The following is a 27,993-nucleotide window of genomic DNA, read 5'->3' as shown; positions in this document are numbered from 1 at the left end:
AGCTTATTTTATATTGCACTGTGAGCAGGACAGTGTGCAGGGCATTGCTCAGCAGGCAGGACAGGATCCATGTCACGAACCTTTCCCTTCAGCACCCATCTCTTCCCACACCTCCTCTAGGGAAGTGGCATCCCTGCAGATCAGGACCTCATTTTACTCTGAAAAACAACAAAAACAAAACAAAATAAAATAAAAAACCCATGTGTCCTTACTACCAGGCTGAAGCTTAGCTGGCAACTGCACTGCGTTATCTTGCAAAAACCTGTACCTGCTGCTCAAATCATGTGTGCTCTGTGATCAGAGAGGGTGGGGTGCTCTAGGGTGGAGACTCCTTTTTTCCATCCACACACTCCGGTCTGGCAGGTAAGCAAGTATTTCAAAGCTAACAATAGAGATTGGCACATTTTTTTCTGCCGCACGCACGTAGATAAATAGCTGCAAAACAATTACAGCTCCTCTTTCTAGTATCGAACAATGCCAAAGCACCTCTCCAAATCCCCTGGAGATTGTTTGGCAGGGTTTCAGGTATCCGCAGTCCAATCACTGAGCACACTTAGATTATGACCTTGGCTGTGTATTTTTCTCTGCGGTGCAAGAAACCACTGAAGGTACTACATTAAATAGACATTACAGAGGTGAACAGCGGGGAGCAGGTCTGCATATACACAGGCAGGGCTTGGTTAAGCCACACACCAATTCACCAATTTTCTGTTCTTCACCATCCACATAACAGGTATGTAAGCACCTGCTCTCCCTCCTACAGGATATTGGTGCCCTTTTATTTGGCTTAGAGCCAGAGCCACGGTGTTATTTTTTTTTTAATTATTTATTTTTAATTTTTCTTTTTGCATTGCATATGATGTAAAAGGCTTCCTGAGAAATGAGGATTTTATACTTGGGAAGTTCTTTTCTTCTTTATCAGACAAGCAGAAAGCTCACTGCTAACTAAAACCTAAACTGCTTTGTAACCAGTTTGTGAGTTTGAATCTGAACCAAAGCTCACCAAAGTCAAAGGGAGTCTCTTTACTGTGTTATCTGGTATTCTGACTGCACTCTGTGGGAAAGATGCTAAACACACAGCTGAAATCAATCTGGCAAAATGCTGAACATCTCCTGCGTGGTACTGAAAGCCTGCTGTCCCTCAACTGTAAAGACATGATGGAAATGTCTAGGACACATTCTTCTCTGCAAACATTTTTTGTGAACAGATATTCACTTTGAATGAACTTTCAGAAGCATTGCAAAAAAAAAAAAAAAAATGTATCAGGAGGCTTTGAAGGCTTTGAATATCCCTTACAGGGATCTATTACATTATAATTTAAGATATTCTTTTTCTTTTTTACTGGTGTCTGTCTCAGTCTATGCTCAGTTTTGTGGAGAAGCTTGAGATCACAGCGTGCAGCTGTGCGTCCTTTCCGTAGGAATATCTTACCTTGTGGGTCTGGATGCAAACCACCTCTGCAAACTGCTGGCATAGAAAAAACAAAGCTGATGAGACCAGAGCAACCAGCCAAGTGTGGATGTGGCCCCAAAGATACAACATACACTGCAGGGCTCAAGGGCTTGAGCCAGAAGCAAGATCTGAGCTTCCCAGCATGACTGTAGTTGCTTACCAGCTCCGAGATTTATTAATGAATGCTTGCCTAGTAGTTTGGAGATGAAACATACCATACTGGGGGATGTACCAAGTAAAATCTTGCTATAGTTAAAAAAAAAAGCCCCTTCCTGAGCTGGATAACAGAGTCCTCTTAAAAATGTTCTGAATAATTCAAGCTAGTTAACATTTTGTCAAAATAAATTTGCTCACCTGAGCATAAACTGCAGTGATAAACCCCTTATAAGAAAGAAAAGTTACAAAAGATAATTGGAAAATTATGAGACTTCCTCCTAAAAGAGCAATGCCTACAGTTTTGCTTTAGTAGAGTCGTTCTGCTTTGAAAGCCAGTGGGGCAAAAGTGGCTGTCCAAGACAGTCCATTAGAGCAAATGCTGGTCTTTGTTTTTGTTAATTCCTTGTTGATAAAGCCTAAAACATCCAGATTTGCTATTTTTTGTACACTGCAACACTTATCCAAAGCTTTAGGCACAACTACCTTGAAGTTTTACATTAAAAATATATAAAAGTAAAAATACATTTTGAGGAAGTCTGAACTTTAATCCCTCACTGAAAAGACACAGGAACTGTTGGGAGTTCACTGGCAGTGAAAAGTTGTGCAGAGATTTTATTTACTACCACTTGCAAAAAAATACAGTGGTAGTATTTAATTCTTCCCTGGGCTTTTCTGATGTTTGATGCATAGAATCCTAGGAGATCTGTCTTGATTTTGAACAGATGCCTCACTAGTCATTAAGAAATCAGAAATACCCAGCAGTAAATTTCTTATGAGATTACCAACTATAAGAGACTTGAGGGCTGGCTAGCACTGTAACCCCAGATGCTGTCTAACTTTCAGGATAACAAAAACAAACAAACAAACAAACAAACAAACAAAACAAAACGAAACGAAAACAAACAAACAACAAAAAAAAGAGTCTGACAGTTCATTAGCGGGGCCTTAGCTTGCTTGCCAGACCCAGTTCAGACAAAACTTTCACCTCTCAGCTGTAACACCTTTGTTAATTGTCCCTATTCATGCTGAGATAACTTCTTTTTTTGTTTGTTTAATTATCCAAGTATTATTTGTCAGTAAAATTGATCTCAAGTGCAGTAAATGCTCAGATAAACCATCCTTTTTGAGTGCCTTGCTCACTGCTTTTCAGTGGCCTTTTCAGAACAAGATCAACAAAAGGTAAAAAAGGTCTTTGAGAGAGATGGTTTGAAGGGACCTCAAATTACTGTTCCTGGAGAAGGTTTGTTCCTATGTCCCTGAGTGAGGGAAAGCACATACCTCCATGATTTGCTTGGCACACTTCCTTGCCACTAGAAATAACTGTGCTAAAGTATCACAGAGACAAATGGCGAGGTGTGAGTCCTGGAGAAGTAGCACTACATCTGAAGGACAGAGCTCAAAATGGTTTGGACGTGTGCATGGTACAGGGAAGACCAGCTATGTGGAAGTAAAGTGGACAGCTGGTTGATACCGAGCTTTCTGCACATATTTATTTTTCATCCAGATACCCAGAAAAATTCAAATCACAGCTCAATGCTGTCTTCTTTTTTTTTTTTTTTTTTTTTTTTTTTTTTTTTTTTTTTTTTCCCCATTCTCAGGGGATTTTGACAAAAGAAAGGCTAAAACTGAGATCTGTAATACAGCTACACCTTCTGCCTCTTGTGTTAGTGGCTGTGAAAATTGAAATTTGGCAAACTATGTAGATTTCTTAAAGGTATTGGCAGGCTGCACATAACAAAAGCTGACTGTGTACCTTCCACTCTAATACGGCATTCATTTTATATTATGGGCAGCAACAATACGGGATGCTCTGCACCTGTAAATTAACCGTGGCTGGACCATTCCCTGTGGCCACATGGAGCAGAAAAGCTGTGCCCACCCCACGAAGCACCCACCTTTCAGCTCAGGGTGGCCACATCCAGGCTACCTGCAGGTCTGGGTCTGCTTGCCATCCGTGCCTGGAACTGCTAACCTGGGCATCAGCGGGCTCACACAGCCCTGTCAGGACCGCTACCACAACTTAATCATAGAATCACAGAACCATAGAATATCCCGAGTTGGAAGGGACCCATAAGGATCATCAAGTCCAACTCCTGGCACTACACAGGTCTGCCCAAAAGTTTAGACTGTGTGCTTAAGTGCACAGTCCAATTGCTTCTTATATTCAGACAGGCTCAGTGCAGTGACTATGTCCCTGGGGAGCCTGTTCCAGTGTGCGACCACCCTCTCGGTGAAGAACCCCCTCCTGATGTCAAGCCTAAACCTCCCCTGCCTCAGCTTAACACCATTCCCGTGGGTCCCATCACTGGTGGTTACAGAGAATAGGTCACCTGCCTGTCCACTCCCTCTTGTGAGGAAGCTGTAGGCCATGATGAGGTCCCCCTCAGCCTCCTCATCTCCAGGCTGAACAGGCCCAGTGCCCTCAGCCGCTCCTCATACGTCTTCCCCATTAGGCCCTTCACCATCTTCGTCGCCTTCTTTCTGTACTGTGGTGCCCAGAACTGCACACAGTGCTTGAGGTGAGGCCACACCAGCACAGAGTAGAGTGGGACAATCACCTCCCTCGACAGACTACCGATGTCGTGCTTGGTGCACCCCAGGTTGGCCCTCCTGGCTGCCTGGGCACACTGCTGGCTCATATTCAACTTGCTGTCAACCACAACCCCCAGATCCCTCTCTGCATAACTATCATAACTGCTCTCCAGAACTATCTACAGAGCTGATTTCAAGTACCGGGCAACATGAGGATACAGCTGGTGGAAGAAAATGTTGAGGGTTGAGTCTGCAGCACACGACGGTTTAACACTGCAGTGGGATCCTCATCACTTTAACATGGACACACGTTGGCACAAGAGGAGAGCAAACAAGAGCCAACGGCTGATACGAAGCTTCCTGGGCTGTTTACTGAAGTAGATTTGGTTAGGCGGTGGCTGTTCTGTGTTTGTTTTCTAGGATCATGTTCTTGAGCCTTATCAGTGTGAGGGATGATGTTTTAATTTGGGAAACTTCTATCACGCTTAATTCTGAGACCTGTGTCCCACCTTAATGTTTGCAGTTGTGGTCTGCGCATTAGTTACAAACCAGACAAGTGGTGTTTCCATTCCCTGGCTGGGGGTTTTAGCATAGGTAACCAAGTAAGAGGACAAATTGGACATCTGAGGTTTGAATGTTCAATTAGAACCACGCAGGCTGTACATCCAGCCCTTTATCTGTGTGAACTGTACAGTTAGTGCACGGCTCGTCACTTCTGCAGCTCACAAAAACAGTATGTGGGTGCACAACTTGCTTTGGGAAGTCACTTGGAACCCTGGTGGTCTCATCAGAGCACAGAAAACAAATAAATCTGCTGCAGATCCCTTGTGCCTGCTCCTGGGGCTGCAGAGGCTGGCTCTCAAAGGGTGAGAGACAAGGGGTTACAGTGCTTGCCTGACCACATCCAGGAGCTCTGGCACTCTGAAGCCATTAGAGCAGTAATTTCTTATTGAGCAGCATGACTGCTTTATGTCTGGGCAAAATTTTTGATCTGTAGCGGTAAGACATTTTACCACGACTTTGAGAAGGGTTCATTCTTCACAGAAAGCATCAGAAAATATCATCATGCCAGTCTATGCTGTGATCTATATAGTATCCTGTATCCTGAATACTCTACACAGCTATTTCCCCATCTCACAAAGGATATAGCTGATCAGGGGAAGGTACAGGAAAGCTATGGGACTGCTTCTCTTGGCAGCATCACTGCAACGCCTCAACCTGAAAGCAAGACAAAGAGGCTCAGAGGGTGCCTATGAAACCATTTTGGCATGGAGATGGTGGGCAGGATTGACAGCAGTCAACTGCCAACTGGTCTCACCCAGTACAAGAGGCAAGGGGCATAAAATGGGTCTCACAGGTGGCATCCCTGAACACCGGGAGCTGTTTTTCCTTCACACAACAGGTATTTAAGCTGTGGCACTTACAGCTACAGGGTGTTGTTGCTGCCAAAGTGTACCTAGGTTTAAAAAGTCACTGGGCAACTAAATGAAAGAAAAAAAAATCCATTGGGGGCTATTAAAAAAAAACAACATTGTGTCCAGATCTGAAAACCCATGAGCTGTAAATCATTAGATGCTAAAACAATATTCTGGGAACATATGTCTACCTGCTTGCCTGCTTTTACAAAGTTATTTGGTTTCATCCACTACTGGGAACAGGGAACACACATGGCACACGTGAACTTTTGGTCTGACCTGGTCCTGCTCTTCTGGCACTTCCATTGCTTTTTCCATGCTACAGAAGGTACCGAGCAGCCAGTTCAGTGAGTTCTGTATTTGAGACTTGTCAGCTCACCTAGGACAGGAGCAAACTGTTCAGGGCAGTGCGTGTAAAGGGCAACAGGCAGCACACTCCTCCTGTGTTCCAGCTCTGTTGGGCTGCACCAAGGATCTGTAAAACCAGCTCATCTGACCTCCCAGGGATTTGCTGGGAATGAGGGGAATGTTGAGAGAGCAACTTGGTGACTTACCCAAATGCCAAGGGTGGCTGAAACCGCTTTCAAATACTGGTGGCTCTGGCAAGGAAGCATTGGCAAGGCCCAGTGCTCAGGACTGAGACCATCTGAACAAAGACAACACCATGGGGGAAGCCCTGGCAATCAAGACGCTGCGCGCGATCAGGAAATAACAGAAGACTACAGCTGTGGTTTTTGAAAAGGTGTCTGATTTTGGCTCACGCCTATCCCCTTTATTTCTGTAGAAGCAGAGTTAAATGAAATCCACAAGGCACTTCCTGAAATCACACCAAATCTACTTTTACACTTTTTCTAATAACCAGAGGCATAGTATTTCTTCCATAAAATACATCAACACATTAACATGTCTGTGAATTAAGATGCTTCTAAAAAGATATTCTTGGGGATACATTTATCCATTCATTTTTTTTTTTTTTCAGTAGAACAAGCATAGCATTGAAGTACAGGGAAGCTCAACTATTACCTCATAGTTTTCTTTTTTTAACTATAGACTTTTTATCCACATGAATGATAAAGAAACTACAACAGAGTTAAATACCTTTTTCGATAACAGTGATTATATTCTTAATTACACTCAATATTAAATTGTAAAATATTTCCAGAGGAGTACAATCTTAATTCATACAGCAGGCAAAGTACCAGAGGAAGAAGGGGTCAAAGGAGAGGGGTGTGAGAGTTTCCAGTCTGCTTTTAAAAAGCACTGTGTATGGCTAACGCTTTTTTATCTATCCATCCATCCAAATGTGGTTCTGGCCCATCTGATACGACACGTTTCTTTCCATAAAACGATCACTATCCCAAAGCAAAAGATGAACTGGCAGATGTTGTCAAGTGTTTGTGGCGTTGAAAGGATCATCAGTTCCCTTCACAGCTTATCTGTACTATTCATCAAAAGCATTTTCTCTATCAAGTTCAGTAGTCCTTCTAAAAACACAAAGACTTAAACTTTGGTACCACCAAAAAAGATCCAGGACAGGCAATTTTTGATTTTTTTTTTGTTGTTTTGTTTTTACTAATAAATGGCTGCTACATTCTATTTTACATGGTTGTCCATGATGCTTTGAGGTCACTTGTCCTTGGGTTCAGAGGAACCTGATTTTTTTGTTTGTTCTTTAAATTTCCAAGCCCTTCCATTGTCTCAGTCTTTATGCAAGTCAGATTTCTGAGTGGTGGGTTATAACTTACAAGGTAACAGCTGCAAAAGAATAAATAAGAATAAATAAACAAAACAAAAACAAAGAGAAAAGGTTACCAACTCTAAGCCCAAATTTGAGATATCTTTACTTTCAGAATTACAACATTTATTTGCAATCCCCACAAAAGGGATACACAAAAGTCACCTGCTCCTGAAGCTTCCTCTGAGACTTTGCTAGTTAATATTTACAGAGTCTCATGGAAATGCTTCATTAAAGACGAAACACAAAGTATAATTGACTGCAGTATGACCAAACACAACCAGACATTCTGGAGAAAGGCAAGTCCAACAAGAGCAACACAAGATTGTGGGAAAACATGGGGCATTAACTGCTCTGTACTGCATGGGGTCTTCGCTCCCTCTGTGCACCGTGTGGTATGTATGTGCATGCACGTTCCTTCTGGAGGCAACTCTTTCCTGCTTGGCACATTGAGAATCTGAAATTGCTTCAGAACAATATAGTTGTGATTCTCTGCTTGACTGATTTAGCTTAGCAGTTAAGTAACAGCTAATCTTTCAAAAGCACTGGGGCCTACTCAGAGAAATCCCTGTTGTCTGCAGGGATGGTGTGTCACTGGAAACAAAAACAGCATGAGGAATGCATCCATCCTTCACTCTCAGCAAACAAGCAGGGAACGCTTGTAGCTGTGATGCCAGCACCTCCCTTGCAGGGATTGTCAGCTGATGAAAACCTGATGCTGAGAACAAACGGTGCCGTTCATCTGATGCTGCCATCCTCAGGCTGGCTTTTATTGTAGATCAGTGCTTTGGACAACACGCTTAGGGCAGGATCCCCTGCTTCTCATTCAGCATGGCATACTGTTTTATTCAGGATATTAATATTACTGAATTTATTTTAAATTGGTGCTCAGATTAATGTAGGCTCAACTGGAAAATGCTGGCAGTCAGTAAGAAAGCATGCAGAAGAGGGCAAAACAGACCAACTTGATGCTTAGATTAATCTCCTTATCTCAGCAGGCAGAGCTCAAGGCCACAGATAGTGGTTATCTGGTTACTCTGTGATTACTCCTGATGTTTTTTATTTGTAAATATCTGCTTCTTCCATAGCTCAGGCAAACTTCCGTCACAGATACAATCAAAGCCTTATTCAGATGCCCCAGACTTTCTCCTTAATTCCTTTTCTTTGTGCATTATTGAGGTCTCTGTACATGAATTGCTCTATATTTTTCTAATCTACCTACTCCACATCAAGGGTATTTTTGCTGAATCCACAAGACAAATTCCATGGCATAACACAGTAGCAGAGCTACTGACTTTTTGCCTCTCTGTCTCCAAGCCTCAATCTCTCTGTTTTACCATAAAAAATAGAGAATGTAATTTAAAGGCTTTAGCACCAGGAACTGGAATCTCCCACATCACTGATGATGGACACAATGGTTATTCTCACAGAATGCTTATGAAAAACACTCCTGAAAAAATATGGTGTTGGGTGCAGGAAGATCCTGCAATGCACCTGCAGGAGACTGAACACTGTAGATCTGCAAGGCTCCCAAACTGTACTGCTCTTTCCTGGCATTGGTTCAACTCAAGTTTCTCCTCAGAAGCGTTGTTATAGGCATGAAAAACCCATCCCTACTTGCCTGTGTGTGAACTTTTACTGCATGCTGAATGTCAGGGTAGTTTTCTTCCTTCTGCCAAAGGTCCATTACCTTGAGGCCCCTTCCCAGTGTCAGTAGAAATACTTGCTCAGGCTACTAGGCTGGATTCACCCAATGGTCAACTCTAACTGCTATGTCCTGCTCCAGTGAAACCTAGCAATTTGGGTGACACGTCTGTGGTCAGCTTTAGACCATAAACAGAGTTGTTAAGTCAGAACCAGTAACGTTACACAACAAAATGATTCGGTTCTTGCAGTGGCTGCAGAGAACAAGATGATGGTCAGGCCTGGCAGAATAACACCTCTTCTCTCACAAACTTACCTTTAGCTTTTGCTGAGGTGCGCACCGAGCTTTTCTTTCCTGATCAAGCTTGCTGCATAGGGAATCTGAAATGAGACAGAACCAAAACCACTGCTTTACACTGTAAGAATGCTGAAGCAGAAATGAAATAAAAATGGCCACGATTAAAACAACAGACATCTTAAAATCCAGTATAAAAGATGTCTTGTGATGTTTTGTTCACATCATTTGCTGACAAAAATAGAAAGACTGCCCATTCCTGCTACCTGTGAAATGATAAAAATCAGCTGTCTGTAACAAAAGGCAAAAAACACTGATCTCTGAGCAGCCAAAATACAGCAGGTTGGGAGTATGAGTCTTCATATATTTATATCGCCATAATTAGAAAGTTCTTAATAGCTATCTCTGACTTGCACCAATCTGAGGAAAGCCACTGAAGTGGAACAAATAATTAAAGGAAAACAGAGAACATCGGCATATTAGGGAACATGGTTATATTTAGAAACAAAGTGGGATGATGTGCTCACAGGCTACAGGGAATGCAGTAAGGGGCAGCTCTTTTTCAATGCTGGGCCTTTACAATGCAACAAAACTAAATTGCTCTGAGATTTCTCCATTAGCTGGGAATCCAAGTGTCTACAGATTCACTATTCTTCAGTGCTACCTTCTGGAAGAATTGCTGGAGGAATTCATGCTGGGATCATAAAATTTGTGTTCCCACACTCCCAGGTGCTGCTGCACACCGAGGTGACCTGCTTCTGCTGCCAGCACTCCGGAATATAGCCAGGAATAATGTCAAATATGTTACTGTGAGCTGATAAATGGGCTGAACTCAAGTCAGGAGCAAAGCTTACGGCTGCAGTAACAGCAAAGGGAGTAGATGGGCACATGCACTGAGTTCAAGCAACCTGCCCTGTGCTGGTAATAACATACCAGTACCAGGTGAATTTGCATCTGTATCCACAATTTCCCTAACGTGGATTCTTGTACACCCCTCTTCTGGTTTTATCTGCATTGTGCCCACGGTGTGTGAGGACATTTGTGTGAGTTGTGCTCAGCCTGCCTCTGGACTGCTGTAAACTGCCTGCCTTGTCCATGCCTGCCTTGGTAAGGAAAAGGGAAGGCTGGGTCTGAGAGGAAAGAAAGGGACATCTGCAGCTCAGGACCTTTGCTTCTCAGGAAAGGAGGTCAATCTGACTGAAAGACGCAGCACCAGGAAGAGGCTGTGTCTGTAAAGATGAGTTGTCAGACTGAACGAAAGCAGAAGCCTTTCACAGGGGGCATGCCACTTCCATTACGTGGTCCTGGGGAAAGGGAAATGTCTATGCACAAAATGAGAAGCCCAAACCACTGGTGACCTGAAGGAACCCATGATCTAGGTGTTTTGTCTGACTCTCTTACAACCCTGTCCTTCACAGAAGCTGAAAACTATCATGAAACTTGCTGCTAGATCCTCCCAAAAAAGAGCTCTCCCCTCCAGTGAGTCCTGGGACAGGAAAGAGTGTTTGCCAAGGGTGGAAAAATCCTCTCCAAACTGCACCAGAGAGAGTTGTGCAAAGAAAGTTTTCATCAGATCACCCATTGGCATGATTTACATCGTTACTTCTGAGATAACAAGATCGGTGCAAATCTGGCAGCAAAGGGAGCCACAAACAAACTGTCTGGGTAAGCACCTTTCAGCTGAGACCTGTGATGTTTCTACCAGCTGCTTTATTCCTCTCTCCCACTCGTAACAGCAAATAGGCAACATCAGTCTGCATGGCCGTCAATTATATAGGACATCTCCCAAGCTGTACTGACCTAGATAATACAACGGGGTACATTCTGTCAGAAATGTACTGTTCTTAATCCACTTTTCTGCTATATTTGGCACATCAGCATCTTTTCAATGTGTATTGGTTTGTCCATGCTCCTGGTAATAAGTGAAACTGAGAGGCATGGGTGTTCAATAGGGACAACGACTACTTTCACAGAATCACAGAATTTTCTAGGTTGGAAGAGACCTCAAGGTCATCGAGTCCAACCTCTGACCTAACGCTAGCAGTCCCCACTAAACCATATCCCTAAGCTCTACATCTAAACGTCTTTTGAAGACTTCCAGGGATGGTGACTCCACCACTTCCCTGGGCAGCCTGTTCCAATGCCTCACAACCCTTTCAGTGAAGAAGTTCTTCCTAACACCTAACCTAAAACTCCCCTGGCTCAACTTAAGCCCATTCCCCCTCGTCCTGTCACCAGGCACGTGGGAGAACAGACCAACCCCCACCTCGCTACAGCCTCCCTTGAGGTACCTAAAAAGAGCGATAAGGTCACCCCTGAGCCTCCTTTTGTCCAGGCTGAACAAGCCCAGCTCCCTCAGCCGCTCCTCGTAGGACTTGTTCTCCAGGCCCCTCACCAGCTTCGTCGCCCTTCTCTGCACCAGCTCAAGCACCTCCATGTCCTTCTTGTAGCGAGGGGCCCAAAACTGAACACAGTACTCGAGGTGCGGCCTCACCAGAGCCGAGTACAGGGGGACGATCACCTCCCTAGCCCTGCTGGCCACACTGTTCCTGATACAGGCCAGGATGCCGTTGGCCTTCTTGGCCACCTGAGCACACTGCTGGCTCATATTCAGCCGACTATCCACCATCACTCCCAGGTCCTTCTCTGCCTGGCAGCTCTCCAACCATTCCTCTCCCAGCCTGTAGCTCTGCTTGGGGTTATTGCGCCCCAGGTGCAGGACCCGGCACTTGGCCTTGTTGAACTTCATGCAGTTGACCTCAGCCCATCGGTGCAGCCTATCCAGATCCTCCTGCAGAGCTTTCCTACCCTCAAGCAGATCGACACACGCACCTAACTTGGTGTCATCTGCGAACTTACTGAGGGTGCACTCGATGCCCTCGTCCAGATCATCGATGAAGATATTAAAGAGGACCGGCCTCAGCACCGAGCCCTGGGGGACGCCACTAGTGACTGGCCTCCAACTGGACTTGGCTCCATTCACCACGACTCTTTTCCTCACAAGTTAAATCACCTACAATGTCATCTGCTACTTTTTGTGTTGGATGAACATCTCATGACTCCAGGGCTGCAGTGGAACAGTATTTAGGGCTGTTCATAACATTATGGTCCCCTCTAGTGCATCCAAAGTGAGTGCTCTGATGAAGATCAGCACTTAAATGGACATGAAGATCCAAAGTGCAGCCCCTTATCAAAGGCCACACACCCCTGCCAACAACACCAAAAAAGCAGATGGTTGTGTGTTGGGTTTTAAGCATCAAGCAGTACATTTCTCATGATTAAGCCTAAGGAAATTAGAAGTAAAGTGCAATAGGAGCAGATCTGTAGGGTGCAGGAGAAAATCCCAGTGTCCATGCTGCATTTGCCTTAGGGTTTTCCTTCAGGCTACCTGTAGCCTGAGCACTGACCATGCACTAAGAGCTGGAGCACATTCAGTGCATTCCTGGTCCACACCTGCTTTTCCTTCATCTGTAAGGATAGTTTGCAAGCTCTGAGTCTCTTCCCCAGTATAAGCAGATAGAATTGGGGATTCAAGTACAAAGCACACGCCTGATCCCTGCTACACGTGCACACAGAGCTGCTGCTCTACACCATCCTATTTTGGAGACTTTGCCTTCTAGGTGGGGTACACAATGACACATCACCCTGACTTTTATTGCTCAAACGGGGAATCTCCGTTAGTCCAAAGCACTACCGTGTACCTACAAGTATTTGGTTAAACAATTTGCATTCCCAGAGAGTACACACATGACGTTTCAGTGGGAGCACTGTCCAGCCAAGACAGCCCTTCCAAACATGAAATGTATTTATGCAGGAAAGGAGACAGATGTGCAGCTGAACTGCCAGTGGAAAACTACAGCTTCTGCACATGTGGTGCTTTGGGATGGAATGATGTGAGGTATTACACAGAAGAAAAAGCATGCACTGAGCCTTTGACAGCTGGAGGAGGAATCAAAGTGCCAACAGCTTGCCCTAGAGGGAGGTCTCTTCACTACTGCCCCATGAAAGCAGTTATAGCTGTGCAGGCTGAGTTCAGAGACTCTCCTATCCTGTGCATGCTCATAGCAGCACACCTGCCTGCACAGCATGCATGGCAGTCGAGAGCCAAGACTGGAGAATGCAGTCTCTCTCCTATGTATTTTTACTGAAGCACATGAATACTACATTTTGCATGCAGGCAGTAGCAGAGGCTGGCTTGTGGCTCTTTGGTATGTATGGATCCTTTTTTTTTTTAATCAGAATTTTTGCAGTTTGTAAAGTAAAGAAAGTTTTTACTTTTTTTTTTTCTTTTTTTTTTTTCCTCATAAAAAATAATTCCACAAGCATTCATTTCCTTTAACATTTAAATTTCCTGGAGGAAGAGGTGCAGCTCCATCCTGTTAGTTCAAGGTATTCATTGTCAAGATAAAGGTTTTGTTCACATGTCTTCAAAAAGCTGTCAGTGGAAAATAAAATTCTGGAGAAAAATTCTGGGGGAAATAGTACTTGTTGGCTCACTTTTCTCTACACAGCCAGTGATCTGTATTCAGCATCAGAAGGACATCTTCCCAAATAGTGCCACCAGACCTGAGAACTGAATTCTGTCTGGAATTACGTATATGGAACTAAATACCATCCTTATCTAACTATTCAATTCCACACATACACACAAAAAAAAAAAAATAAAAAAAAAATAGAATATAACAGAATATAAAGAAGCAAACCTGCAGTGTCATCCCAACTGCTAAAGCACAAAAGAGTAAACTCAGAAGTAGAATGGAGTTTACATCTGCAAGACTGGCCACAGGTATAAGGCTACATACACACAAGCATTGAACTATGAGATAAAACATGGCTCCTTTTTTTTTTTTTTTTTTTTTTTTTCTTCTAATGAAAACTGTCTTGGAGTCATCAACACAGAGTGAACACAGAGTTCCAGAAACATTCTTTTCTCTGTTATTATCTGGGTGTTAGTGGACATACACTGCAGCGAAGACACAGCTCAAGAAATCCCAGTGACATCTCGCTGTACTGATGTTTGCCTCTAACATTCTTGTCAAGGGCAGTCGACCTAGCTGGACCATCTTAGGCAGAGGACCAAACCAGAAATCCCAGTAAAGCACTGCTATTTCCCATTTCCACTTCTCAAATATGGAGTGTCAGGCATACAGTGCCTGACATCTCTGCATATACACGTGATGATGTACGTTAGTTGTAGTTGTACAAGGCACCAACTTTCCATGTATAACAAAAAATAGGAACTAAATCTACTGTTGCTTTTCTTAATAGCAGTAGGACTCAAAGGGATACGATCTCATAGCTCTGAAGACCTAGGAATACCACCCCATGGAGTTTTTTTTTTTTTTTTTTTCTTTTTTAAGAAGTCTTTGTCAATCTTTAAAGAACAGGCTGAAAGATGATGCAGACAGAAATCAATTTTTGCAGGCAGATAGTTCCTGATTTATTTTATTGTCTGCCTCTGAAGAACAGAGTTCATTCAAAGTAACACTGAGGGTCGGAGGCCATTAAATATTAGAGTTCTAGGTGAACCCAGCTTTGAGGTCAGAGCACTATTACCAGCCCAAAGTCAGGGCAGTAGGGAGATGGTCAATTCACTGGAGTGAATACAAAAACCAACCAAACCAACATGTTCCACTTGAATAGAATGTCAGAATAATTCACATTTCCAACATGTCTCAAAAAGCTACTGCCTTTTATCCTCACATAAATGTAGTGTGATTGATCACTACCTGATCTTAGCTATCTGAGTCACAATGGCAGGATGACAAACCCTTTTTTTTTTAGCCTTTCCTGATGGATAGGCCACAGCTCTGGTTTCCACCTGTGGACAGCATTTCCTGTGAATCTACAAGCTACTTTTAAAAGAACTCTAACAAGAAATGAAGAAAGGTCAGCCTGTTTGCAGTAGGTTTAAATTTGTTGTTTAGTGATCTACTCTTTTGTTTTAGAGGGTTTCATAAAAACATCAAAGGATAAAAATAAGCATGCCAGAAATGCTGCTTCTGATCTGTTTCTTCTATAAGGAAGGCAGGAAGGAAGTTCATGCTTTTTAAATTTGATCCACTAACACAGTTGCCCAGAAGACAAGACCAAACAGACACAGAGACTCCAGCAGGAGCTAAATCAGTACTATGCCAGGGTGCTTGGGCTGTCCTGACAGATAAATTCTGGTTGTAATGGACAGAAACCAACAACTATGAAGCCAGGTGGGCTTTGATGAGGCTGCACCACGTGTGCCATGTTAGACTTTACCCCAGTTGCTGGACAATGATTTCTTCTCAGTGGCCTTTCAGTACAGCTTAATTCTTAATTAACAGAAGGTGGATAGCCCATGCCTGAAGCAGGACATGACCTCTGAGTCCATGCACTGTACTTAGCCTTTTTGGGAGACAATGCTTTGAGGAAGGAAGAAAAGAAAAATGCTCTCAGTGATTTAAGATCTATATTCTTGTTAAATACTCTGATTGATTGCTCCTTGGCACTTGGCCGAAAGCTTGGCACACACTTGTTTGCAATGCTTCCTGGTAGCTGCTCCAGGCTCTCTGACCAAATCCTTTCTTAACAGAAACAGCTAGTGGCCACACAGCTCCAGCCACCTACTGAGCCTGGTTGTGTCCGAAGAAGTCAATACCCATTTCAGAGGATGTAACAGAACAGATCCCACCCCTCCGTCTTCCCAAAGATCTGAGCCTTCTTCCTGACTTTCAGGAAGACATAAAATAATTTTTAAAGGTCCGGAGTGGACAAAGCATTAAAATTACAGCTCATTGATTAAACACTGTTTTATCTGAGGCTTTTATTGAAGAACGTTAAACCCGTGTCAGGTCCCGGCTGCTGTGTGCAGTGATTGCAGGCTAACAGCAGAGGGCACCTGGAGCCCGAGCCATCGCCTCCCAGACCTGCCAGCCCAGCTCAGCCCAACTTCCCTGCACGTGTTCACTCCCGGCAATTTGTCACCACGTTCTGCATTGCAGTTTCACAATGTCATTCAAGAACTGTGATGAGGAAAAAAAAAATGTGTTCAATGTTAAGTATGGGCTGGGCACAAAACGCTGCTCTCAAGCAGCCTTTCAGTTTTTGTTCACATCACAAAGTTGTAATGTTTCTCAAACAGATGTCACTCCTACATTTTGCGTGCAGTGTTAAAAGGCAATCATATTTGGGTAAGTTTTATCAAGCATAGATTCCGTTTGCTGTATTCCAGAACTTTTCTGACACACCAAACGCTCACGGGCAGTTTATTGCTGTGAGTCTGACTATTCTCTTACTCAGCAAGGGGAGGCTGGAAGAATTCCAGTTTAGAGACACTGAAATCTTCGCTCTGGCAAAACATGCATCTGGTATATGCTTTTTACAAGAGTGCTTTTAAACAAAGAGATGCCTTTATGATCATGTGTAAGTGTTAAGAAAGAACTAAATTAAGTTGTATATTCCCTCAGCGGTGAGAAGAGCCAAAAAAAAAAAAACACACACACAAAAAAAAAAAAAAAACCTGAGTCATTCATATGAGCTTTAAAATAAAAAAAGCAATTAAGCCAAATTCTGTAGCTACTCAAAACAGTAAATTCTATGTTTAATCCTATACAGGTATACACCTATGAAGCTGTAAGTAAAACTATGATTTAAGTATGCATTAAAAACTTCTGCTTTTCTCTTTATACTCCAGTATTAATGAGAAAATTAAGTGTGGGAAGCTTTGTGACAACAATGATGCAATGTTCCAGGTATATACAAAACAATCTACCCGAGTTAAAAATGACAGAAAAAATAAGTCAAAAGAAACTGCTTTTTAGGTAACCTGCCAAAAGATTTAATTCGTCCATGGCATAAACCAAGAAGGCCAATGGCGTTGTATCATTAGCACATTCAGCTCATTAATCCTGAAGCCAGATATAAAGATACAGAATACATGCACACAAACTTAAAGTAACTGCAGGGATTATCGCATCAGAAGTCCTGACTCCATTTCAGTTATTAACCAAAACATCGCTGACAATTTCTGCACCCAGCTTAAACAAACACCCTAGTTATTTGCTGCGGTCTCTCAGTTCTTCATATGCAAACATCCTTTTATTGGTCTCCCTGTTGCATTACCTGCCTTGCCAATATCAGGAGGGATACCCAAATGCAAACATAAGGATTTACTGGTGCTTTGGCAGCATTTCTATTAACAATACTGAAGTCAGGCAGCCAGTGAGTGAAGAGGTTCTGAACGGCTGGTACAGTACATTAAATGTGGAAACTAGTTTCTGTAAGTACATTCAGGCAGCTCTGTTTAATGATTAAATGACTATTAGTCTTTCTGTAGCAGGTACCACTAATGAAAAGGGTGTGAATTACAAGATCATATTTCTTTTTCTGCCCAAGAAAAAGAACTATGCTTAATCTTGTGATTTCTCCACTTCTTGTTAATTTGAGAAACCACCACTGCTGGCTCGCTGAAGGCCTGGGATATCTGCTTTCAGAAACAACTTCACGATTCTGCCAGAAAATGAATGACAAAGAAGATCCATTCATTCTCACCTTGGGAGGGAGACTTAGTTAGCTTCAAGTTCAGCTGACATGAGAGATAAAGGCTGAAGTGAGCCCACAAACTTTGTGCTTAAATGTACTTCACAGCAGGAGCTGGACAGTCACCTGCCTGAAGTCCAAAGCATCAGGGGAAGTGCTTTTCAGGATGGCATCCTAATGACCATCTTCTGCAATTTACAGATTGAGCCAAACTCCCTGCTAGGCATTGAGAGACCAGGGGGAATGCAGAACAACTGGATATGTTAAGGAGTGGAGACCAGCAGCAAAAACAAATCCAAAGATGTTCTGGACTCGATTTTCTCCATAACCAACACCCTCCAACACGCTCCATCTCTCATTGAAATCTCTGAAGTCAGCAGGAACAGAGAGCTGAGATGTTCAGCAGCTCTAAAAATAAGGCCACTCCTTAATGCCTTTAAACGTAGGTGCACACACTTGACAATCCTGGCCTTCAGCTTCATTTTTATGTTGTAACCCATCAAGTAGGAAATGACAGTACAAGAAGGCTGGATGACCCGCACCCAGCCCCAGGGTCTGTGACAAGCACTAGGAAAATTTAGATGCTTGAGCACAGGGTTGATTCAGACAAGTGGAGATCTTTGGCAAGCCTGCCTCAAAAACTGTTGAATGTCAGACTGATCACAGAAAAAGCACTAACAAAACAAACACTGCCTGACAGCCTCCCGTTCACTAGGATGGCTGGCTCGTAATACTGCATTTGTGCTCCACTAAGCAGTATCCGAGTAAGAAACAACTTCACATACTCCACTCTTTGCCTGTTTTGGATTCAGTTAGCTCCTGAACTCCAAATTTTCAAAACAGGACACTGGTATGCAAGGATTCGGAGCTGCACTAGCTCACTCACATACACATGCAAAATCCCACTTGATTTTAAAATAAACAAGCAATAGAGCAAACAGCAATGTGTACATACACTGAACTGCGTTTTGGCAACTGGATCCTTTACTACTGAGTTAAGCACTTACTCTAATGGCTGAAATTTGAAAAAGACACATCCTAAGGTTTATTTGCCAGGGCTGAACTGCACCCCTTGGCAACTATTGCAAGTATTTAACTGCTTAGGGTTTACTGACTCAGTCCTCGTGTTTCTCTCTGAAGGAGCACCTCTTAGTGTTCAGTCAACACATCCCATTTAGTTGAAACATGAAGACCCATCTGGTTACTGTATGAAAGTAAATCTCCAGGTAATTAGACTCTAAACCAGTTGAGAACTGCATGCTTACATCCTGCTAAGCATAAGGTAATACGAGCTCAGTAGCACTGCATCTGCATGGCTTGCAAAGGAAAGGCTTGAGGAGTGTACTTAAATAAAACCAACACAAAGTGATAGTTCATAACATTTTTAGTAGAATACAAACTTACAATTTGTAGCTGCTGTACCATTTCCTCTCTGTATGCCAGCTCCCTTTTCATCTGATCTTGAAAATTATCTATAATAAAGAGAAGAAAACAGTAGATGCAGTAGTTAGAACAGAGACCACAGTAGAACTCATATAAATCAAATGAAACCAAATGCAACCACTACTGAGGAGCTGTGAAGTACCACAAAACCCTTCACCCAACTAAAAGCCTAACAAAAACTTCTTATCTAGTAAGAGACACTGTAGACAACAGAAAAGCTTGGGAAAAATGATTCAGCTACTTCCTCGGCTAGCAAATGCTAAGGTTCTGCTGCTAACATTCATTCCCACAATGATTTTCTCAATGGGCCAGACTCTGCAGTCATTAGTCAAACTTCAACAGACACTGGAGAGAACAGCAAAAACTGCTTTGCTTTGGTATAAATCTGTTGACATCAATAGGGATGTCCAATATGTGAGAATAGAAGGCGTTCAAGGATGCAGGGTTTGATTTGTAGTTCATAACATTGTGCTGACGGCTTTGAACACAACTCAAAAAATTAAAGTTCCTTAAACAGCGACGTGGAACTCAGATGGCAAAAAGTTTTTGAAATACAGATCACAGGTTCCATGACAGCTGGGTTACTGCACAGGCCAGCCTTCAGCTCTGGTAGCTCCTCCTTTCCTTATTTTCCTTCACTGTAACCATTTCAGACAAAACTTCATTTAGATAGAATATTAGCTGCTGGCTTGTGATTCAGAGCATTGCTGTCAGAGGGTGGGAAAAATAAAAATGTAAAAAGGAAAGAGTTTGGAGAGTTTCAGAATGATAAAGACGCGGGTGCAGCGATGGACTATTAAATGTAATAGGACAGAAAATCCACTCCAAGCAACACCATTTTAATCCAGGAGACAGAATTCTGTCCCAGACCATGGGAGCAGCGAGGTGAATGCCAACAGAAAACAGCATGGGGCACCTCAGCACACAGAGCTGTCAAACCAGAGTGGGCTTGCCGAAGGGCATTGCAAGGCCAAGGCAGCTAGAATGGCTTATTTACAATTAACAATTACAAGACTTAAACAGCCACGTTGGCTGTTGGGACACAAACCCAGGACGCAGGAAGGCTGGGTTCAATATCTGCTCTAGTGGGCTCTGTGCCTGTGTCTTGCCATGCCTCATTTCATCACCAGTAAATCAGGAATAATAGCACTGCTTCATCTGCCAAGCACGTTGGAAGGATTAATAGATTAAATGACTGTGAGATACTTGGATAGTGCAGTAATGGGAGTCACAGAAATACCTAAATTGCTCAGAAAGGTTTGAGGCCAGGTGAGAGCATGCGGCTCCTATCAATGCTCCGCGTGCTGGGACCTCACCCACTCCCAGGTCAGCCCCACAGGCTCACCACAAAAGCTCAACCCCAAAATCACAATCAGGATGGCAGAGAGCAGCTGTGGCACAACACAGTGGAGAGGCAGGATGTACCTTGCCCATGGGGAGAGTGGATGTGTGCCCACAAAGCGTGGGCACGGGAAAGGGCTGGAAGAAAGCACAACGGGGAAGAGCTCTGTCATCTTTCATGAAAAAATTTTGCCTTCTCTGAATGAAAACCGAAAGCTGTTGTTTAAAAGGCAAGGAGGCACTTTAGGATGACAAGAAAATGTCAGTGAAACAAAGAAAGAATGAGACGATTTGTCAGGCTGAAACCATCAGGAGTCCAGCATGGCCACATTCAAAAGGACATGGTGACATTATCTTAATGAATTTCTTCGGAATTCAAACAAAATTCCGCAGATTTTTTCACCCTGATTCCTCTGTTCCAACTTGACAAGTAAAGGAAGCTAGCACAAATAAAAACAGATTTGCAATTCTTCCCTTGCTTACCAAATAGCCATGCAGTACAAAGAGGTGGCAGTCCCCTGTTCTGTCACCGAATGCTGACAGCGCTGTGCTACCTGCTATGTGGATCCTTTTCCAGCTTCACTTTGGCAGGAGCAGGCTTTGCAGAGAAATCAGCCTCATCTCCTCAACACCTTCCTCCCTGACTGCCCCCTCGCAGCTTCCTCACCTCCCAGAACAAGTGGCTCGGAAATCCTGCTCAGCCCTGCGTGGCAAACGCCCAGACTCACTGTGGAAATGGGGTTAATGGTAAGGAGAACATTTTTTCCGGCAGCATTAACTGAGACTAACTGCTTACAGACAAAGCCTGGCAATACCCAGGAGAAAAGATATGAATATTTAAAGAGTTTTCTTAACACAAACTTAAATACTTTAACTATCCAGCCTACGTCTCTGCTGTTTTACCGCCGTGTTGTTAAATGCAGCTGGACAAAATGCGAGCCAGCCAACGCCAAGGGTACGACCAGCGCAGGGCTCTGGGAGAACATGCTGCAATATATGCAGGTGCATATATTCCTATCAGGTCAGCAAATTCTTCAAGAGGTCCTTTTGCTTTGTGTTGAGAGACTTTCTAGGCAAAGAGAAACCTTACCTGCAGCTTTCAAGCGCATTAGTAATATAAAAAATTAAGGTGCAAGCAGCAGAAGGCAAGGTCTGCTGCTTTATAAATGATCACAGCCATACCTGAAGCAGGTCAAGCCACAGAGAAGCGAGCAGCATTCTACTGCTGAATGAGTTGGAAATAGGATCAGTTCTCATTTAATAGGGATTTCTATGACAAGAGCATGGAAACCAAAAGCTGTTTACACATGAGACTGTATAGTGGTGCTGTGGGTGGTGGTTTGATGCTATTCATGTTGACTGCTCCCAAAATGCTCAGTTCCAAATGTGAGACCCAAAGAAAGATGACTTTTGAGTTAACTCCAGGTAACCTGACAAGAACATTTTCTAGAGACATATAGCACCATTTTCCACATCTCACATGTTGACTCCCTGCTGAAACAAGGATGAATTTTATCTTTTATAAAAGCGATTGAGAAGACTTAAAAGCCAAACGCCTCTCCTTTACAAGCACAAAGTACAGTGAGAACCACCAGCACCCGAGAGTGAGAATTACCCTGGCAGTGTGTTTCTGTCCCCAGCAGCTTCGGGACTAGACAGAGGTTCAGTCCCCATGGCCTCTCAGCCCCCTGCCTGATGCTGCAGTGACCTGGACTGGGATATAAAGCCTGTTACCCTCCAGCTTTTTGCCCTCCTATAGCTTCAGGCATTTCCAAGCCACGAGCAATACAATTTTAATTTTACCTCCACGTTCCTTTCACTGGTTTTCCTAATATTTCTCTCCCTAGCTCCTTCCTATCCACCACCACCACAGGCCGTTAGTAACTTTGCCAGGAAAACCTGGCAAAACTAAGAGCTCCTAACACCCAACCTGAAGCAGCAGCCCCGTCTAGCAGCAAGAGCCTGGAGCAGACCTCATCTCTTTCAGTGTAACACATACTTCTCTAAGAGGGCATATCTTGGATTTTACACTTACTTGCTTTACAAAGACCTATTTTCTTGTTTTATTACATGGGGAAGGGTTTTTTTTTGGTAAATCTAAATCTGTAAATAGGTTTTACGGTCACTTACATATATTGTTTATAGCACATTATCTGTTTTCTATTTTAATCCTGAAGAAAATTGACCACTACTTTGTGGTACGTTGAAACCACATATTTTTCAAGCCGGCATACACAGTCGCCACTTCCTTGGTTGGCCGTATGTGTTCTTTTCTTTTATTTGAATTGTATTTCATGTGGTTTAATTGCAGTGTTTATTTACATGGCAATGACAGAGCATTAATTTTACTGTAGAAGAACAAAAGGATAAATGAGTGACCTGAATGGCAAAACTCCAAGATGCCATTTCACCAATACCACACATCAAATATTTTGATCTACACAAATTATGTGAAAATTACCTCACTCCCAAACCCAAGTAATGACTGAATTTATACTGAAGGATGAGGTTATCTCCTTTCATTAATATCTATACCACCTCAGGCTCTTCTTTATTTATGAAGTTTTCAATATTTGGGCTAAAGATGGAATCATTTCCAGAGACCTGCCTTGCACTTTCTTACTTCCCTGAACTTACCCTATCTGATGCTACAGAAAGTGGGGAAACTTGTTCTTTAAATAACATGAAAACACCATCTGTGTTCCCACTTTTTCTTCTGAGTCAGAGAGGTGCAACGTTCCTTTGCTTGCAGCAGTGATTTTTGTTGTATTGTTTATCTCAGTGTACTGGTCATGTTGTTTTTTGCCCCTAGAGTTTTTATGAAGAAACTTGGAGGTCTAAAAGAATGGAGAGTTTCTGAACTCTTCAAGAAACTGTGGTAAACCATCATAAGGGTATTCTGCCCAAGTGCTGCTGAGATATTTCAATCATGTAGGAGTTAAGAGAAGTTAGCAAAAGGCAGAACAAGCTGACAATTAGTCTGGGAAGGCTTTAAATATCTATCCTGGTTTGCTGTGAATCATACAGTGCTTCATCCATTTCTCAAAGGAAAACAAGGACAAAGAGCCCTCTCAAACAACACATCTCTAGAGGAAAAATCCCAAATGTTATTTCCACTCCTTAAACACACTCCTTAAACTCCAAATCAATTCTCTAGCATCAGCTAGGACCAAAAAAAGATGTCCATAAATTACCCTGTCTTCAAATGCCTACAAGAAGCTGGTTAAGCAGGCTGACATCCCTGTGCCCCAAGAAGTCCGCCGCAGGTTTCTCTATGTGCTGGAAGACCCCCTTCCAACAGGCTTTAAAATATTTCTATTAGATCTGGGATCAAAGCTCACTGGAGGCAGAGATACTCCCGATTTTCTACCCCTGAGGACATGCTGTTTTCAGTGTTATTAAATCCAGTCAAAAATACACCAAGACAGACATCCAGCTTCACATTTTCTCTACAAGAGACCTGCTTTGGTAGCCTGAAAAGCCACAGCAGATGTGCCATCGACCTCAGCAGAACTAAGCCAAAAATCCTGGCAACACAACTGAGAACATACTTCTCCCACTTTTAACAGCCCAACAACAACCAACAACCCACGAATAACACCAAAACCACAGATAAGTGTCTTACTGAAGACAGGGAATGACGCATTTCCTTTCAACACTTGGAATTCCTGTTCTAGTCTCCTCCGTAAGTCAATTTGTTCAAACAAAACCTTCTGGAGTTCCTCTAACAAAGAGAAAAGTGCTTTTACTAATCTGTATAAATAATTCTTGAGTGAACATTCATAGAGCAATTCATTACTATAAGACAAAATATTTTAGCAGTTATAAAAAAAAAGTGTTGCATAGACCTACAATAGATTTTGTGCAGAAAGCCATGAATATAAATCAATGTAATATATTATTTTAAAGTATTATATTACAGTGTCATGTATTGATTGATATATATGCATTAATCTCAATTATATCCACCCAAAGGTCCATATATTATTCATATGTTACTTGACAAGCTTAAAATATGGTGCAGAACAAAAATGCCCCCTATTATCCTCATATTCTATTAAAACAAAGAGCAGTTTTATAACGTAAGAGGCCCTTATTTATTTTACCTTTCCCCATGTTTTCTACATCCTTCTTCAGTGAATGAGGTGGATTGGTTTCTTGTGTGTGTTCACCTTAATAAAAGAAAGAAAAAAAAGTTATTGATTTACTATTGATACCATTTTCTTATTTACTTATTGATTTCTACATTTACTTATTGATTTACTATTGATACCATTTTCCATCAGTATTGTCTTTACTATGCAACTGCTCCAGAGAATATGAAGCAAAAAAGGAAAAAAAATAAAACCAAAGAAAGAATATGATTTAGGTTCCTTTACAGCATCCAAGTGTCATTCACAAACAGGACAAGCCCTGCTTGAGACCTCTGAGGTTCTGGCTCCTCTCAGGGTCTCAGGCGTGCTACTGCACTCTGCTCAAATACTCTGCACTCTTGGCTCCAAAAACACTCTCTGTCAAATTTTACTGCTTAGACACATTTTGTGAACACAGCTCATCTTTGTGTGCCTTGCAGAAGTGACTGCAGGACTTGCATTTGTTTCTAGTTCAGTAAAGTGTCTACCCTACCACTGCTTGCTGCAGACGAAACTTGAGGTCTTGCGATACCAAGGAGAGCTCCTCTTCCACGTATTCTGCTAAACTGATCCATGCTTTCACTCCAACGCTTCGTGAAGATACTCAGAGATTGACTAGAAGTGAGCTGAGAAAGGGGCAGAGCTTTGCCTACAATCTCATCTCCTCTCTTCACAACAGGAAATCTATTCTTTCTAGCTGGGTAGGATCCTGTTCCAAAATCCTTTTGCACAAGCCTCTTTGCCTTCATTGTCTCTTTAACTTTATAACCTTCTACAGCTCTATGTCAAGGACTTATTATAACTGTAAATAATTAAAAACAAGCTGAAAAAAAAATTGACACCAGCTGGATTTGCATCTAAAGGATACACCTACGAGGTCAACAAATTCAGAGACTTCTGTCTTTGATTGCTTACATTGCTCTTAGTGATACAGTAGTAAAAAAAAATCTAAATAACAGAGTTGCACTATTTCTCTCTCTATATATTGCTTCTTTCAGCCTTTTCAATTACAAATAAAAACCAAGAAAAAAAAAAACAAGCCACTACCAAGAAAAAAAATGCCTTCACAAGGTGTTATATTCACCTGGATGACAGTTTGACTTAAATACAAATCTTCTGATAGAAGGTTTTATTTTAATTATCCTCCGAAAGTGCAAATTTTTCTTCTAATTTCTATGAGCAGGGTTTTGGAAAAAAAAGCTTGGAAAACAATTTTTAAAAGACAAAATACCACTCTTAATGAAATAACTGGAAGGTTTTCTATTACTTACAGTTGAAATATAAAAGAACTCTCAATAATTAAGAAAATATTTGGTAAGTAGTCAATTATTGAACTAATTGGATTAATTCTCACTTTTGTCCAGACAGTAAATGCACTTCATTAAATACTGTTGAATAACCACAGGAAAGACACACATGTAAAGCTACTTATTTATTTACATATTTGGAAGAAAGAGTCATGGAGCGAATTTCTTGGTTTGGGGGAAAAATAAAAAGCTATAGCCCTGAAGGAGTCACTGTATAACAGGTGAGACAGCAGCTACTTAAAAAACTCATACTGTCACAATGCATTTGGTAGTAGGTTGTGACAATACGCAAATCTGAAAGTTGAATTGGAAGGTCTTGTTTCATATGCAGTCAGAAATCTTTTCACAAAGCATTTAGTTCTGTTTTTAAAAATCGATGTATTCTTATACCCAGTAAACCTTGAAGTCATAATATATGAAACATATCCAATAGCTATGCATTTCAACATCTGCTCTCTCTTCTTATGTCCTTATTTAAAATAAAAAAAAAAGTAATTGAGGCATACACATTTACACAACTGATTCCCGATGCCAGCAAGTCCATTTAAAAAATCTGTTTACGTAACACAATTATACAAATATCATTTTTGTATTATATTTGGTATAAACATATAAACAAAGTAGTTTTCCACAGGTAAGCTGCCACACCACATTAAAAGAAAAACAAGCTTGAAAAAAAAGAAAAAATTATCACTTTTGGGGCAGCGGTTTGAAGCGTTCCCATAATGCAAAATGGCCTTTTTATTAGTTTAGTTAACATAATCCAGTTTTAAATAGGATTGATAATAAAAGAAATATTGTGTCAGATAAATATAGAAAGAGGGTACGGAAGAAAAAAGGAAGGAGTTTAGGAAGGGTATTTATTAAATTATAAATATTAGTATATTTTCTCCAAACAATTCAATCTTAGCCATTCTTTTCTGAATGTTTTATGTGCAATTTTGAGGGAGAACACTCACAGACAGAAGGTATCAGAATTCTTCAAGAGTGGGAAGAGAAAGGGGAAGAGATGAGATCCTAGCACAGAGCATGGCAGCCACAGAGACAGCTCTTTCTCAGACGCTTGGTTGAGGTTTCAGGGCCGTATGGTTTGAGGCTGCGACTCTCTGGGACTTAAAGAACTTTTTACATTAAAATAAAAATAGGGGTGTGTAGTACGATGAAAATCTTCTCCAGTATCTATAGCCTCCCTACTAAGCTCCTGAAAAGGCTTATTAGAAAATCTACAGCCCTTGCCTCCCAAATAAGTAAAGAAGAGGATGGGAAAAATGAAGGTATTTAAAGGCAAAACCCAGCACATCATTTTTAAAGAATCAACTGCATTTTTAAACTGCTTTCTGATGTTCAAACAAGGCCTTGACATTATTATTGTTAATGGTGATAATGACAATAATCAGATGAGTTTCACCTTTCCAGTCCCCCTCAAAATGATAATCAGGAAACTGCTCTTCTCAGTTTTTCCATACTTCCCAGAGGCCTCATCATGTGTTGTGTACTGTTATACCTTAATTGAAAGGGAGGAGGTATTGAATATTTAACCAGCTTCCTTTCTCTTAAATGTTAATTAAAAGCTAAATAGGTGTTTAAAAACAAACAAACAGAAAGCCCAAAGAATTTTAATCAGTCTAAGAAAAAATCGCTTCCCCTCATAATAGCTCCACCATAACTCTCTTGGGCCTTGTCTGCTACACACAAACTTGGGCCTGCTCTGTAGCACGTAAAACAGAAGCACTGAAAGCACTGAAAGCTGCCCAAGCCCCCTCTGTGGATACCTAGGGTTTGTTTCTGAGAGGTTCAGCTTTGGTTTAGTCAGAAAAATTGACCTGTACCTCAACGGCCTGTTGGACAGGGGCCGGAGGGGATGAAGTATCCACGGCCACTCTGCACTGCCTCTGCTAAAGCTTTCGCTACCTCTGTTCTTGCCAGTTAGCTCGGGTTCTTTCCAATTAGCACAGACATTTTTAATCTGGAATAAAAGTGGGTTATATTTCGGGGTTACACAAATGGCATCTTTATTCTTGAACATGA

General features: G+C 42.0%; 1 protein-coding gene across 1 annotated transcript in view; it reads right to left on the bottom strand.

Moving 5' to 3' along the window:
- Window positions 1–9,253: 9,253 nt before the first annotated feature.
- SKOR2 (SKI family transcriptional corepressor 2) overlaps window positions 9,254–27,993 on the bottom strand; it is a gene marked incomplete at both ends in the record, with an annotated part of 26,125 nt that continues 7,385 nt past the window's right edge. Inside the window, 4 exons of the mRNA XM_082784117.1 lie at window positions 9,254–9,316; window positions 19,146–19,213; window positions 24,151–24,249; window positions 24,632–24,697. Coding sequence (XP_082640243.1) covers window positions 9,254–9,316; window positions 19,146–19,213; window positions 24,151–24,249; window positions 24,632–24,697 — 296 coding nt within the window. The remainder of the gene's footprint in view (window positions 9,317–19,145; window positions 19,214–24,150; window positions 24,250–24,631; window positions 24,698–27,993) is intronic.

This window comes from Aythya marila (genome assembly GCF_965140915.1).
Source record: "Aythya marila genome assembly, chromosome: Z".
In the NCBI taxonomy this organism is placed as follows: Eukaryota; Metazoa; Chordata; class Aves; order Anseriformes; family Anatidae; genus Aythya; species Aythya marila.
The sequence above is the reverse complement of the archived record's forward strand: the minus strand, read 5'-3'. Positions and strand labels throughout refer to the sequence as shown.